We start from the raw sequence: 16,766 nt of genomic DNA on the forward strand, positions 1-16,766 counted from the left end.
CATCCCTCTGCAACTGGATCCTGGACTTCCTGACTGGCAGACCCCAGGTGGTAAGGGTAGGCAACAACACGTCTGCCACGCTGATCCTCAACACTGGGGCCCGTCGGGTGTGTACTTCGTCACCGACAACGATGAGACAGCCTATAGGGAGGTGGTCAGAGAACTTGCAGTGTGGTACTAGGACAACAACCTCTCCCTCAACGTGAACAACACAATGGAGCCGATTGTGGACTACAGGAAAAGCCGGGCCGAACAGGCCTCATTAACATCAACGGGGCTGTAGTGGAGAGGGTCGAGAGTTTCAAGTTCCTTGGTGTCCAAATCAATGAGCTATCATGGTCCAAACACCCCAAGACAGTCGTGAAGAGGGCACAACGACACCTTTTCCCCCTCAGGAGACTGAAAAGATTTGGCATGGGTCCTCAGATCGTCAAAAGGTTCTACAGCTGCACCATCAAGAGCATCCTGACCGGTTGCATCACCGCCTGGAAAGGGAACTGCTCGGACTCTGACAATAAGGCGCTACAGAGGGTAGTGCGTATGGCCCAGCACATCACTGGGGCCAAGCTTCCTCAATCCAGGACCTACAGTTTAAGTCGGAAGTTTACATACACCTTAGCCAAATACATTTAAACTGTTTTTCACAATCCCTGACATTTAATCCTAGTAAAAAGTCCCTGTCTTAGGTCAGTTAGGATCACCACTTTATGTTAAGAATGTGAAATGTCAGAATAATAGTAGAGAGAATGAATTATTTCAGCTTTTATTTCTTTCATCACATTCCCAGTGGGTCAGAAGTTTACATACACTCAACTAGTATTTGGTAGCATTGCCTTTAAATTGTTTAACTTGGGTCAAACGTTTTGGGTAGAATTCCACAAGCTTCCCACAATAAGATGGTTGAGTTTTGGCCCATTCCTCCTGACAGAGCTGGTGTAACCGAGTCAGGTTTGTAGGCCTCCTTGCTTGAACACGCTTTTTCAGTTCTGCCCACAATTTTTCTATAGGATTGAGGTCAGGGCTTTGTGATGGCCACTCCAATACCTAGACTTTGTTGTCCTTAAGCCATTTTGCCACAACTTTGGAAGTATGCTTGGGGTCATTGTCCATTTGGAAGGCCCATTTGCAACCAAGCTTTAACTTCCTGACTGATGTCTTGAGATGCTGCTTCAATATATCCACATATTTTCCTTCCTTATGATGCCATCTATTTTGTGAAGTGCACCAGGCCCTCCTGCAGCAAAGCACCCCCACAACATGATGCTGCCACCCCCGTGCTTCACAGTTGGGATGGTGTCCTCCAAACATAACGATGGTCAAACAGTTCTATTTTTGTTTCATCAGACCAGAGGACATTTCTCCAAAAAGTACGATCTTTGTCCCCATGTGCAGTCGCAAACCGTAGTCTGGCTTTTTTTATGGCGGTTTTGGAGCAGTGGCTTCTTCCTTGCTGAACGGCCTTTCAGGTTATGTCGATATAGGACTCGTTTTAATGTGGATATAGATACTTCTGTACCTGTTTCCTCCAGCATCTTCACAGGGTCCTTTGCTGTTGTTCTGGGATTGATTGGCACTTTTCGCACCAAAGTACATTAATCTCTAGGAGACAGAACACATCTCCTTCCTGAACGGTATGACAGCTGTGTCTTCCCATGGTGTTTATACTTGCGTATTATTGTGTGTCCAGATGAACGTGGTACCTTCAGGCGTTTGGAAATTGCTCCCAAGGATGAACCAGATTTGTGGAGGTCTACAATTTTTTTTCTGAGGTCTTGGCTGATTTCTTTTGATTTTCCCATGATGTCAAGCAAAGAGGCACTGAGTTTGAAGGTAGGCCTTGAAATACATCCACAGGTACACCTCCAAGTGATTCAAATTATGTAAATTAGCCTACCAGAACCTTCTAAAGCCATGACATCATTTTCTGGAATTTTCCAAGCTGATTAAAGGCACAGTCAACTTAGTGCATGTAAACTTCTGACACAATGGAATTGTGAAACAGTGAAATATAATTTCAATAATCTCTCTGTAAACAATTGTTGGAAAAATTACTTGTGTCATGCACAAAGTAGATGTCCTAACTGACTTGCCAAAACTAGTTTGTTAACAACAAATTTGTGGAATGGTTGAAAAATGAGTTTTAATGACTCCAACCTAAGTGTATGTAAACTTCCGAATTCAGCTGTATATAATAAGCGGTGTCAGAGGAAAGCCCATAAAATTGTTCAATCCATTTTAGAATAAGGCTGTAACGTAACAAAATATGGAAAAAGTCAAGGGGTCTGAATACTTTCCGAAGGCACAGTACATACACACACACACACACACACACGGCCATGACAACCCTATAAATGAGTAGATTCGGCTATTTCAGCCACACCTGTTGCTGACAGGTCTATAAAATTGAGCACGCTGCCATGCAATCTCCATAGACAAACATTGACAGTTGAATGTGTCAGAAAATATATTCACCCCACCCAGTATTGCAATCAAAACGTACCATAAATCATGTAGGCCTTGGCTCAGACAGTGTAGTAGTGTGGGATCAATAGCATCTCATTAGTGTGCAAGATCAGCTGCACGTGTGATGGAAGAATGAACTGTGCATCCAGAGGGTTGCAATTCCATTGAATTGGGGATAGTTTAACCAAAATATGCCACAGGACCTAGAATTGCCTTATGCGTATCCCACAAAAAAGGTTCACTGTTACAAGCTAACTTTTTTGATGAATATAAGCAAAATTCCCAAAATTCCCTGGGCTTAACTTCCCATGGAAAAATTCTGGAAATGTTTGTTAAATGAGAAGGTGGTGAAAAGCAAACTTTTCCAGGTGGAATTGAGGTACAGTAATGGTAGAACAGGTGCAATGCTTAACCACCTTAAAGAGACACATCTTTAGACCCAAACCTTTGCTGGCAGCAGTGCAGCTGCATTGTGAAGTCACATGGAATTCTAGGAATTTCGTATTTTAACGGGAAACAGATTTAAAAGAAAAATGTATGTTTAAACATTAAGAAATTGTTTCATTTGTCACATCCCTAATTTATCTTAGACACTTTACTGGATTACAAGGACATAGTCGAGTAGATGAATGGCTAAGGGGAAAACGCACGGCCCTCTGGTTCAGACAAAGCTAGCAGTCCTGTGCAGTGAGTCAGTCAGGTAGTTCCTCTTGCTGCCATGGCTCTTGATCATTCAATCCTAACTGGCTGGCTGTTGCTGTGCATATTTCCTATTCCTCAGCTCCCATATCAAAGTCTCATCTAAATGAGAAACAATAGGATGTCAAATCATGTGCTACACAGCAAAACAGGAAGACTCGAGATAAACTAAAGACTCCTCAGTCTGTTTAGCGCATTAATGAGTAACCTCAAGTGCCGAGAGCCTGAGGTCGCATTCAATTAGGCACCAAACGGAAGAATAACGGACTGAAATAGGGAGGGACTGCCTGAACCTTGTCGAATATAAGAAACACATTTACATTTTACATTGCAAAATGTTTTGCTACAGTGTGCCCTAATGAATAGGCCTATAACTTTGCTCAGTTGAAACAGTCAGGCTTTAACCAGTGCCATGACAGCCAGCGCATTTCAAATAACTGGGTCATATTCATTAGGAACCAAAATGGAAGACTGACGTAAACAGGGAAGGACTACTTGGACTCCAATAAGAAACACTTTCCATTGCATGACCTAATGAATGCGACCCTGGTCCTGGAACTCAGTTAAAAAAGAACCAGCAGCACATCCAGCTGACAGGATACGGACAAGGTAGGCAAATTATCGCTCCATTACACATTATGGCAAGACAAAGGACGCCAGACCGTGACAAGGCTGAGAAAATACACAATGTGTGACCACACTGAGATCTGATAGTAAAAAGCTGTAGAATGGCCAAATTACTGGTCAATGAGTTTTGTTAAATCAACAGATCTCTGGACACGCTTCAACTTGCTGGTGATGCACAGCTCTCCTTTAACCTAATGATGTGTAACCTGCCAATATAAGACTGACATTACATTTACACTACGAACCAGATAACATTTAGAGCATGGATGAAGTTAACCGCAGTCATTTAGGCTATGTAGCTGAAATAGTGGTCCATGAACAGTTTATGCACAGTTCAGGCTACCTTATGCATCCAAATTATCTAGTGCTACTAAACTAGAATGTGTGGACTTGTTTGGTCTGTTTGCTTGATTATGTCAGCAAGATACGCACAGCAGAAGAGGATTGGACTTAGGCAAAGTATCAGCCTGAGGGGAACTCTGAGTGTTTGTAAAAGAAGGTGTGAGCTGAGGAACTTATTTGAAGTAAGAGGTTATACGTTACTATCATATGTCAATATGGATTTATAGACTTATCAAAGCCAGTTGAGCTGAGGTTGCAAGTGACGCATATAGTAATGGCAATGCCAGCCAACATTCATGATACCATGCATGTCTGAAAACATTACTAGCCGTCAAACCATTGGTTTCCTCAATTCCTCGCCTTACATAATTCTCAAATCTAATTGGAGGAGGAGGTCCGGGGGAAGGATCTTGGATCCTGTCCTGCAATGTGCTTTGAGGGAGAGGTGAGCAGTGGGAGGGTACACTATATGGGGTGCCATTAGGGACAGACAATTGAGTTTCTGCCCAAATAGATGCACAGACGCTGCATACATCAACTAATGGTTGCATGCCAAGTCAGACTGTGCAGGCGGGCACCAGATTGCTATAAGATATGGGGCGCGTTCATCTGCTCAGATGTTGCTGACACCTGCCAGATCTTACAGCACCTGGATAGGTATTTTACGTATCAGCTAACCACGTTGTAGCAATCTTGTGCCCGACTGCACAGTCAACGATGTGGCACGCAACCATTGGTTGATGCATGCAATGTCTGAGCAGGGGATGCGACCATGATGTGATTAGCTGACAGTATGCCTGGATAGGTATGTTATGTAAGATCTGGAATGCATCTGCATCATCTAAACAGGAGAACAACCTAAATCATATGATTAGGGCCATGATTTTAGTGCAGAAGCCAGCATTTCCAGCCCTATCCACTAGTGTTGCTGCTGGTAGAAAATCCTAGGAAATGTTCTGTAATTGACACAAGCTGTCTCCAATCAATCAATTACTGTCTGGTTGTGCCTGTGTTTGCCAGGGGAGGCATTGCTCTGGAAATCTTAAAATTGCACAAATCTATTATTTGGCAGGGAATGCTATTTGTAGATCAGTGATTCTACACCTCACTTTGCTCAAGCTGATACTCTCCAATGGACTTGTTGAAGTTGTAGCTAAAAATTTGTCAAATAGGGGCAGTTAATGGAGAGAGTCAACGAAACCAGCTATGGAAGTATATTCTAGTGAATTCATGATCGGGTATCGAACCTGGGTTCAGGTTGTGTCAATTACAGAACATTTCCTAGGATGTCCTACCTGCAGCAACACATGTGGATAATACTGAAACAGTCGAAGCACAGTGCCTCCATTTCCATACCAAAAAGCATGGCCTTACGTATGGTATGTGGCTAGCTGATATGTTGCATACCTGTCCAGGCTTTGTAAGATCGAGCATGCACCTGCAATGTAGTCGGGCAGGAACTCTACCAATGACTGTCTGGGCCATGAATGAGGCTTATTTTTAGGTGTGTGTAGTGTTGATAAAGCACACCATACAGACCTGGCTACATCAGACTGCATTAGTTAATGAATCACTGATTCATTACTGACTTTATGCCTTTCGTTCAAAACAGCAGAGCTCTCTACTACGCACTTTGCATTGACATTTTATGGCCCTGACATTTGCATTGAGATGGGCCTTGACAAGTTACCTGACTGCATCAACTTTTCAGTAACACAATGTCAGTCATGATTCATATTGTTGGCACAAGTCCAAATGTGGCCTTTATAGGCTTCATCCACCCAGGTTACAAGTCAGTCTGTCCCCATCTAAACACTGGCTCCATTTCCATTCCTTCCTGCTTGGCATTGCTAATCTGGCATAGTATGATTGGTGAAAGCAATGAGATTGATTTATCCACTCACTTTACACATCAGTGATTATCACATGGAAACAAGGAGGCATTTTGAAGTTACTGGAAGGAGGCTGTTGTGTCTCATAAACACAATGGGGTTCCGAGTTACCAACATGATCGTAGACATCAAGAGAGGAGTTCAGGAGTGATCCCCTGCTCACGTTAGCCAGGAAACCCCATGTTGAATTGCATTGGATTCAACGTTAGGCAGAAATGAGCGTTTGGATCAGGAAATGTTCCTCTCACGACCTCTACAAACCAGAATGTTGAATCAAATTCTATTTTAAAGGCCGTGTGAGGTCAAAAACGTGACTTTCCTGTGTTTTATATACATTTCCACATTGAAGTTGGAATAATACTGTGAAAATTATGATAATGCCCTTTTAATGTATACGCTTTTTGAATAGACCACCTGAAATTTCAGCCTGTTTTAGTGGGATGGAGCTTTGGCCTGCCTGGCGACATGACCAGGTGGTAAGTTAGTTAATAGTCCAATAAGAGAGTTTCAAACCTCTGCCAATAACAGCTAGTTTTCACTTATTACAGCTACTTTCCAAATAACAGATTTCTATCACCTGAAGCATGCATCTCATGCATGCATTTTCATCTTGCATGCTCCAGTTGATAGAAATCTGAACGCACAACCAGTTCTTTGAAAAGTTAACATAATTATACATTCCTGAGGATAGATTGTCCATGTGGTTGGTCCTTGTGAGACAACAGGTCAAGTTAGTTCAAATATAATTTTATTCATCTTTCTGGTTTGTAGAGCTCATGAAATGAAACTTTCCTGATCCAAACGCTAATTTATGCCTGATGTACAATTCAACATCGGGTTTCCAGGCTCATGCCTGCTGAGCCGCTTTAGAATCCGAGAGGTAAATACTTACACCTCTCTAACATGTAGGCTCAGCATTCCCAAACTTCATTTCAACTTACTTTAACTGTTGTCCTCCAATTTGTCCCTATGTCAGAGGAAATCTGATACAAAATAGCCACAGGAATATTTTATCAACCCGACCCTCAGTACACTGGTCTGTATTTCGGGTTTTTAATTTTCAATACTGATGCAATTCGCACTTGGCCAACACTTGCACAACATGGCCAAGCCTAACCGGACCGCACACACTTCCAGCTGATTGTGAGTAAACGCGTCGGTCGACTACATTCGGCTATTGTTTACATATTGTGCATCACGTGCAATGTGTCAACAGATTGAAAATACAAGCGACAGAAACTACCGGCGCAGCAAAAAGTCAGATAAACACTTTCCTGTGGATACCCCATCTCCACCTCGTACCACCAAAAGGACCAACAGCATGTACAACCGGTAAAGTCTAAATATCACTTTATTCAACATTCTGCCTTGTAGAGACGATTGTGTCATTTTTACAGAGACTTCTTTCAGACTGCTATCCATGGAGTAACTATGGTAACAGTGATGGTTAGGCAAATGCCTGCTATGCTTTTGGCGTGGCTGTTTATAAGCACAGACACAGAGAGAGAGCGAGAGAGAATGTGAGGGAGAGGTGGGTAGGGCATACTCTTTCCACAGAACGAGTGTATTCACACCTGCCTGTTCTGGGGCCTAGACTGCAGAGCATAGAAATTCTCTAATGCACTGGAGCCACATTTCAACTAAGTACTATAGTGTTTACAAGAAACTCATGTCTTTGTGGTACATTGTAAGTTCAGGATAATATCAAAGCTGACAACCATTAGTCAATTATCTTCTGAGAGTCAATACTTGTAGAAAATCTCTGATGGTCCTTGGAATTAGCTGTTATTACTGATAGTGAACTTTCAATGGCTTAAAAAAAAGTACAAGAGTACACCATTTCACCAAGTCAGTTTTGGGCCTGCTCTGGTTCAGCAACCAGTACTCCCACACTCAGAGTAGGCTAGTCAATTATCTTCTGTACTAACAGAAAGCCATACATTTACTCTAAACTAGAGTGCACCTGTAGGCAGACCTTATTTGACCCTTCACTGTTTGGTAAAACACATTAAAGTACCTCTCAATTCTCTGTACATTTGGAAATGTGTTCATTACCCCAAAGTCAAAAATGTGATGAGCAAAACAAATAGGAAAAGTTCTTAAAACGTTTCCTATCCATGACTGTGCAGAATAAAGCATTGGCCACAAGAGTACATTCAACGACCTAACCATTATTCAAGTTGCATTGGGGACACCCTGGTGAACATATACAAATGCACTACATTACAGGTCAAGGAAGACATGTTGATCAAACAGGTGTGAGCAATAAAGTGAAATTCCTCAGCTGTCTCACAGTGCGTGCTGCTCTGACAAGAGAGCCACGACCTTCAGTGAAAAAGCTGAATACTATTTTGAGTACGTAATGGTTCACAGCGCGATATTTTCCCAGGAAACCATTTGGCGTCCAAAGAGTAATAATGTGTCTGAAAGCATGTGTGACTGGACATTGCACACGCATTGGCTACACTGGAGAGGCACAGGCCTTATGCAGTTTACTTCATTATAATGCTTTGCATTCCTGTTATATTTGCATAAATGTGTGAGGTTCATAGGCGGCATTTCCTCCTTGATGGAATCGCTTGTTAGGCCTTTTCTTCAACTTCCGATGTTTGAACCTTTGACATCGCCATGTGTTACCGACATTGACTCAGTTCATGTATTGGCCAACAAACGAACGTGTACGCTTACATGCCATGGTTGTCACATTTGAATAAAACATGGTTTATATTTACATAATATTTAATTAGAGGGAACATACCCCAATGTACTGATGAAGCCATTGACAGTGCCTTCCGCGTAAAGCGACACAATGTCTCCAATATGAAGAAAACTAGATCTGTTGTCTGACATTTTCGCTTAATTCTGTCCAAAAGTTGGCTTTCCAGGTAAGCAGGACATGCAGTAGTCTTGCTTTGATGAAGTGGTCTGCTGACACGTTACAGTGTACCTTGGCGACAAACCTGCGTTTCACTCGTCAAATTGAAAAGACTAACGCCCAAAAACGAGACATGTTTTCTCCAGTCCAAATTTGAAAAAGACGACAATGCAAAAACTTTTGAGTTAGTATATAAAAAATCGTTTTAGTTCATGAATCCAACTTCTTCCCGTGTGACAGACAGCATAAAGTTCTTTTTTTCGTATCAACTTTGAGGGAGGAGACTGGTTCTGTCAGAGCTGCAGATAGAGAGCAGCCTGCCTATCCCGTCAAAAGGGTTACCACAGTCACAAAGTCAAATTGGCTACATCTCAAACATTTATGAAAACAAAATGTGCTTTTGGTCTTAATGTACGGTTGGGTATAAGATTGGTATTGTGGTTAGGTTTAAAAGCACATTTTAACAAGATAAATTGTAGAAATGGTGTTTAAGACTTTGTGGCTGTGGTACCTAGTGACGACCCGTCTAAAGTAGCTTTGGATAGGGTGTCTTGAGGTGAAACGCCCCCTGCCTGTAATTTTCACTACTCTTTTTGTACTCAACAAAACATTTATTAATATGTCTTATCTTTAATTTTCAAATCCCCCCAACAAAACGATTGAGGGAAATTGATGTAATATTTGCTATTTACAAAGTGTTGTATGTGTGTCTATTAAATATATATAACTGTTTGTCACCGTTACTGTGCAATCAATGTATTGTTTAGTGTTGTGGCTTTGCTAGCATGCATCCCACTTTGTTTGTTTTTTTGTCCTACCAAGATTTACATGCAAAAATCGCCATATATATATATATACACACATACAGACATATACAGTTGAAGTCGGAAGTGTACATACACTTTAGCCAAATACATTTAAACTCAGTTTTTCACAATCCCTGACATTTAATTCTAGTAAAAATTCCGTCTTAGGTCAGTTAGGATCACCACTTTATTTTAAGAATGTGAAATGTCAGAATAATAGTAGAGAGCATTATTTATTTCAGCTTTTATTTCTTTCATCACATTCCCAATGTGTCAGAAGTTTACATACACTCAATTTGTATTTGGTAGCATTGCCTTTAAATTGTTTAACTTGGGTCAAACGTTTCAGGTAGCCTTCCACAAGCTTCTCACAATAAGTTGGGTGAATTTTGGCCCATTCCTCCTGACAGAGCTGGTGTAACCGAGTCAGGTTTGAAGGCCTCCGTGCTCGCACATGCTTTTTCAGTTCTGCCCACAAATGTTCTATAGGATTGTGGCTTTGTGATGGCCACTCCAATACCCTTTGTTGTCCTTAAGCCATTTTGCCACAACTTTGGAAGTATGCTTGGGGTCATTGTCAATTTGGAAGACCCATTTGCAACCAAGCTTTATCTTCCTGACTGATGTCTTGAGATGTGGCTTCAATATATCCACATCATTTTCCTTCCTTATGATGCCATCTATTTTGCGAAGTGCACCAGACCCTACTGCAGCAAAGGACCCCCACAACATGATGCTGCCAACCCCGTGCTTCACAGTTGGGATGGTGTTCTTTGGCTTGCAAGCCTCCCCCTTTTACCTCCAAACATAACGATGGTCATTGTGGCCAAACAGTTCTATTTTTGTTTCATCAGACCAGAGGACATTTCTCCAAAAAGTACGATCCATGTGCAGTTGCAAACCGTTGTCTGGCTTTTTTATGGCAGTTTTGGAGCAGTGGCTTCTTCCTTGCTGAGCGGCCTTTCAAGTTATGTCGATATAGGACTCGTTTTACTGTGATATAGATACTTCTGTACCTGTTTCCTCCAGCATCTTCACAGGGTCCTTTGCTGTTGTTCTGGGATTGATTGGCACTTTTCGCACCAAAGCACATTCATCTCTAGGACACAGAACGCATCTCCTTCCTGAGCGGTATGACAGCTGTGTCTTCCCATGGTGTTTATACTTGCGTACTTGTAACAGTATAGCTTCCGTCCCTCTCCTCGCCCCAACCTGGGCTTGAACCAGGGACCCTCTGCACACATCAAGAACTGACACCCATGAAGCATCGTTACCCATCGCGCCACAAAAGCCACGGCCTTTGCAGAGCAAGGGGAACAACTACTTCAGGTCTCAGAGCGAGTGACGTCACCTGATTGAAACGCTATTAGCGCGCACCACCGCTAACTAACTAGCCATTTCACATTGGTTACATACTATTGTGTGTCCAGATGAACGTGGTACCTTCAGGCGTTTGAAAATTGCTCCCAAGGGTGAATCAGCTTTGTGGAGGTCTACAATTCTTTTCTGAGGTCTTGGCTGATTTCTTTAGATATTCCCATGATGTCAAGCAAAGAGGCACTGAGTTTGAAGGTAGGCCTTGAAATACATCCACAGGTACACCTCCAGTTGACTCAAATGATGTCAATTAGCCTATCAGAACCTTCTAAAGCCATGACATAATTTTCTGGAATTTTCCAAGCTGATTAAAGGCACAGTCAACTTAGTGTATGTAAACTTCTGACCCAATGGAATTGTGATACAGTGAATTACATGTGAAATAATCTCTCTGTAAACAATTGTTGTAAAAATTACTTGTGTCATGCACAAAGTATATGTCCTAACTGACTTGCCAAAACTATAGTTTGTTAACAAGAAATTTGTGGAATGGTTGAAAAACGAGTTTTAATGACTCCAACCTAAGTGTATGTAAACTTCTGACTTCAACTGTCTGTGTGTGGGTTTTGTGTGAGGGTGTAGTGAGTGTGTTTATAGTCAGTGCAAGAGGTCCTGTATGGCAGGGAGCTCAGCCCCAGTGAAGTACTGGGCTGTCCACACTGCCCTCTGTAGTGCTTTGCGGTTGAGTATCGTGCATTTGCCCATACCAAGTGGTGATAAAGCCAGTAAAGATGCTTTCAGTGTTGCATCTGTAGAACGTTTTGAGGATCCGAGGGCCCATAACCTCCTGAGAGGGAAGAGGGGATGTCGTCCCCTCTTCACAACTCTGCAGGTGTGAGTGGACTATGTTAAGTCCTTAGTGATGTGGACACCATGGAATTTGAAGCTCTCGACCAGCCCCGTTGATGTGGATGGGGGTGTGCTCTCCCCTCTTTCTCCTGTAGTCCACGATCAGCTCCTTGGTCTTTCTGACATTGAGGGAGAGATTGTTGTCCCGGCACCACATGGGCCAAATCTCTGGCCTTCTCCCTGTAGGCAGTCTCATCACCGTCAGTGATCAGGCCTACCACCGTACATACACATAACCGTTCAAAAGTTTTGGGTCACTTAGAAATGTCCTTGTTTTTGAAAGAAAGGCATTTTTTTTGTCCATTAAAATAACATCTAGTTGATCAGAAATACAGTGTAGACATTGTTAATGTTGTAAATGACTATTGTAGCTGGAAACGGCAGACACTTTTATGGAATATCTATATAGGCGTACAGAGGCCCATTATCAGCAACCATCACTCCTGTGTTCCAAAGGCACGTTGTGTTAGCTAATCTAACTTTATCATTTTAAAAGGCTAATTGAGCATTAGAAATGTCACGTCTGATTTGGACTGGCGGATAGGCGGAATCAAATGCAGGAGACAGAGGTGCTGGAGGTGAGTGTCTTTTAATAAAAACGGACACACACAAACGCCGAAAAGCACAGGGCGCTATACAAAGTGCGCCTGGGAGAAACACCTTCCCATAAAACACAAAATATAATTCAAAGGCAAGGAGCGCAGCCCGGTAAATCCTTCCCGTATAATTGACGCTAACACGACGTGGACAATAAACAATCCCGCACAAAATCCCAACTGAAAACACACATTAAATAAGTCCCCACTAATGACATACACAAAACAGGTGCGGAACAGACAGACAAAACTAAACGACACAGAAACAACGATCGGTGGCAGCTAATAGGCCGGCGACGACGACCGCCGAGCGCCGCCCGACCGAGGAGGGGCGCCACTCTCGTTGGAACCTGTGACAAGAAAACCCGTTTGCATAGAACATAGAACGCCCACCCAATGTAACAGTACCCCCCCAAAGGTGCGGACTCTGGCCGCAAAACCTGACTTTGAAGGGGAGGGTCCGGGTGGGCCTTCCTACGGTGGCGGCTCAGGTGCGGGACGTGGACTCCACTCCACCCTCGGCTTCGCCCACTTAGGCGGCGCCCCTGGCTGCGCCGGAGGACTGGCGGGCGACCCCGGCTGCGCCCGGCTGGGGGGCGACCCCGGCTGCGCCCGGCTGGCGGGCATCCCCGGCGGCCCTGGGCTGGCGGGCGGCCCCGGCGGCTCCGGGCTGGCGGGCGGCCCCGGCGGCTCCGGGCATGCGGGCGGCTCTGGCGCCTCTGGCCCAGGATTCACCAGGCTGGGGAGACATGAAGGAGGCCTGGCCCTGGGCGCAGGCACAGGACTCACCAGGCTGGGGAGACATGAAGGAGGCCTGGCCCTGGGCGCAGTCACAGGACTCACCAGGCTGGGGAGACATGAAGGAGGCCTGGCCCTGGGCGCAGGCACAGGACTCACCAGGCCGGCGGGCGGCTCTGGCTGCTCCTGGCCGGCGGGCGGCTCTGGCGGCTCCGGACAGGCGGGCGGCTCTGGCGGCTCCGGACAGGCGGGCGGCTCTGGCGGCTCCGGACTGGCGGGCGGCTCTGACGGCTCCGGACAGGCGGGCGGCTCTGGCGGCTCCGGACTGGCGGGCGGCTCTGGCGGCTCTGGCCCAGGATTCACCAGGCTGGGGAGACATGAAGGAGGCCTGGCTCTGGGCGCAGGCACAGGACTCACCAGGCTGGGGAGACCCACAGGAGGCCTGGTCCTGGGAGGAGGCACAGGATAGACCAGGCTGGGCAGACCCACAGGAGGCCTGGTCCTGGTAGGAGGCACAGGATAAACCAGGCTGGAGCGACCCACTGGAGGCCTGGTCCTGGGAGGAGGCACAGGATAAACCAGGCTGGAGCGACCCACTGGAGGCCTGGTCCGAGGAGGAGGCACAGGATAAACCGGGCTGTGGGGGAGCACTGGAGTTCTGGTGCGTAGGCTTGCCACCCAAACTCCAGGCTGAATGCCCACTTTTGCCTGGCATAGCCCGAACTGAGCCCTCCCAGCGCCCCGGAGACACAGTGCGCAGTGCCGGTGCAGGATAGCCTGGACCGAGACAGCGCACTGGAGACCAGATGCGCTGAGCTGGAACACTCCGACCTGGCTCGATGCCCACTCTCGCATGGCACTTGCGGGGGGCTGGCATGTAGCGCTCCGGGCTATCAACGCGTACTGGGGACACCATGCGCTTTACCGCATAACACGGTGCCTGACTAGTACTGCGCTGCCTCCTGTAAGCACGGAGGGTTGGCTCAGGTCTCCAACCTGACTCTGCCACACTCCCCGTGTGCCCCCCCCCAAAAAAATTGGGGGCTGCCTCTCGTGCCTGTTGCGCTCCCTTGCCTCATACCAGCGCCTCTCAGCTATCGCTGCCTCGATCTCCCACTGCGGGTGGCGATACTCCCCAGCTTGAGCCCATGGTCCTTTACCGTCCAGCAATTCCTCCCATCTCCACGAGTCCATACTGCCCCTCTCCTGGTGCTTCTCCTTCCTCCGCTGCTTGGTCCGTTTTTTTGGTGGGTGATTCTGTAACGGCTGTCGTAGTAATAAAACCAAGGTGCAGCGGAGGATGTGTGTTCATCTTGATATTTAATGAAAAAAGGAGAACACTATACAAAAATAAACCAAAGACAGCAAAACAGTCCTGGTGGAAATCTGTCCCTTGGTCTGATGAGTCCAAATGAGATTTTTGGTTCCAACAGCCATGTCTTTGAGACGCGGATAATCTCTGCATGTGTGGTTCCCTCCATGAAGCATGGAGGAGGTGGTTTCGTGGGGATGCTTTGCTGGTGACACTGTCTGTGATTTATTTAGAATTCAAGGGAAACCAGTATGGCTACCATAGCATTCTGCAGCAATACGCCATCCCATCTGGTCTGGTTTGGGCTTAGTGGGACTATCATTTGTTTTTCAACAGGACAATGACCCAAAACACACCTCCAGGCTGTGTAAGGGCTATTTGACCAAGAAGGAGAGTGATAGAGTGCTGCATAAGATTACCTGGCCTCCACAATCACCCGACCTCAACCCAATTGAGATGGTTTGGGATGAGTTGGACCGCAGTGATGGAAAAGCAGCCAACAAGCACTCAGCATATGTGGGAACTCCTTCAAGACTGTTGGAAAAGCATTCCTTATGAAGCTGGTGGAGAGAATGCCAAGTGTGCAAAGCTTTGTAACTCCATGTATTTGCTATTTGTGTTTACGGCTAAGACCCCTCATGTTCCCCAAATATGAGGTGATGACCACTCCACTACCAGTGTCAACTCTCTCCTGATATGAACTGATGCCATGTCCCATCATCCACTGGAGCATTTAATATTTCCTCTCCAAGCACTATGATTATCCCTATGCATTTTTTTATTACTTAAATTCACTAACACAATCACGTTATTACACTTCAATTCAACTTCACACCCTGCTTAGACTGTCATTCATAACCCTTTTGTCTAACTGTTGTGTACTGTTTTTGTGTTCCCAGACAAATATTTTCCTGCCCTCAGCAGAAGAGTTGAGCTCTTCTCCAACACCCTCTATCCATGATGAGCCTGTCATGTCCTGAAGTCAAGCCACTGAACACATCAAGTCTCGCAGCACTCGGACTGGTGAGACACCAAACGATATCCTGTACCTGGCAGCAGCTTCCATGGTCAACTTGGACAGCCTGATCCCCCAGCATCTGTCCATACATGCAAACTTGTGAAAAATAAAGACCCATTGTACCTTGTTTTCTGTGTTTCTATGAACATGATACTCATTATGTGAATAACCTGTTCATTACTGTTTGGTTACATGAGGATGCAACAGACACTACAAATTATTACTTTTACAACAATAGTTTATTTGAGATTTAATACATTCATTATACTTGCTTATACAGTCCTCTCAGATGCAGTTGTGAAGAAGTTGTTAATTTAGTTACATGAGGATCATGGATGCAATTTTTTTTTTACCATAATCTTATTCCATTCAATACATTCATTATACTTATGAAATCAGTCCTCTCTGTAACGCTCCTCTTCGTCTGAAGATATAGAGAAATCGCTGTCGGAAAAGGTGGACCAATACGCAGCGGGTTGAGTGCTCATCATTAATTTATTAAACAATGTGAACACGAAAAAATCAGAAACGACAGGTACAGTTTAGCAGGCTAGCATAAAGCAGCAGTGCTAAAGACAACAACCCACAAAACCCAGGTGAAAAACACACTCCTAATATATGACTCCCAATCAGGAACAACGACATACAGCTGTTCCTGATCGGGAGCCACACAGACTAACAAAGAAACAGAACAACTAGATAAACCATAGAAAACCAACACTAGAACAATTACTCAAACCCCAGACTACATAAACCAAACACCCCTTAAATAACACACACAACCCGAACCATATCAAACAAATACCCCTCTGCCACCTCCTGACCAAATATTATACAATTATTCCCTCTGCTGGTCAGGACGTGACACTCTCAGACTCAGTTCTCCATAATCTTACCTGTATACACAAAATACTAGGAACACCTGCTCTTTCCATGACATAGACTAACCAGGTGAAAGTTCTGATCCCTTATTGATGTCACCTGTTAAATCCACTTCAATCAGTGTAGATGAAGAGAAGACAGGTTAAAGAAGGATTTTTACACCTTGAGACATGGATTGTGTATGTCTGCCATTCAGAGGGTGAATGGGCAAGACAAAATATTTAAGTGCATTTAAATGGGGTATGGTAGTAGGTGTCAGGAGCACTGGTTTGAGTGTGTCAAGAACTGCA

The 16,766-nt window shown here is 44.8% G+C and overlaps 1 protein-coding gene and 1 long non-coding RNA gene across 4 annotated transcripts in view; one reads left to right on the forward strand and one right to left on the reverse strand.

Annotated features, from left to right (window-relative positions):
• Positions 1–9,243, reverse strand: part of LOC115152168 (inositol 1,4,5-trisphosphate receptor type 2) — a 166,753-nt gene extending 157,510 nt beyond the window's left edge. For all 3 annotated transcript variants that reach the window (XM_029696739.1, XM_029696737.1, XM_029696740.1), the window contains exon 1: positions 8,782–9,243. In XM_029696739.1, the coding sequence (XP_029552599.1) occupies positions 8,782–8,873 (92 nt within the window). In that variant the 5' untranslated portion in view covers positions 8,874–9,243. The remainder of the gene's footprint in view (positions 1–8,781) is intronic.
• LOC115152169 (uncharacterized) lies at positions 6,986–15,721 on the forward strand. The gene is made up of 2 exons (XR_003867434.1): positions 6,986–7,355; positions 15,476–15,721. It is a non-coding gene; the product is annotated as an uncharacterized LOC115152169 (long non-coding RNA).
• Positions 15,722–16,766: the final 1,045 nt, after the last annotated feature.

Source organism: Salmo trutta, chromosome 17, assembly GCF_901001165.1.
Source record: "Salmo trutta chromosome 17, fSalTru1.1, whole genome shotgun sequence".
In the NCBI taxonomy this organism is placed as follows: domain Eukaryota; kingdom Metazoa; phylum Chordata; class Actinopteri; order Salmoniformes; family Salmonidae; genus Salmo; species Salmo trutta.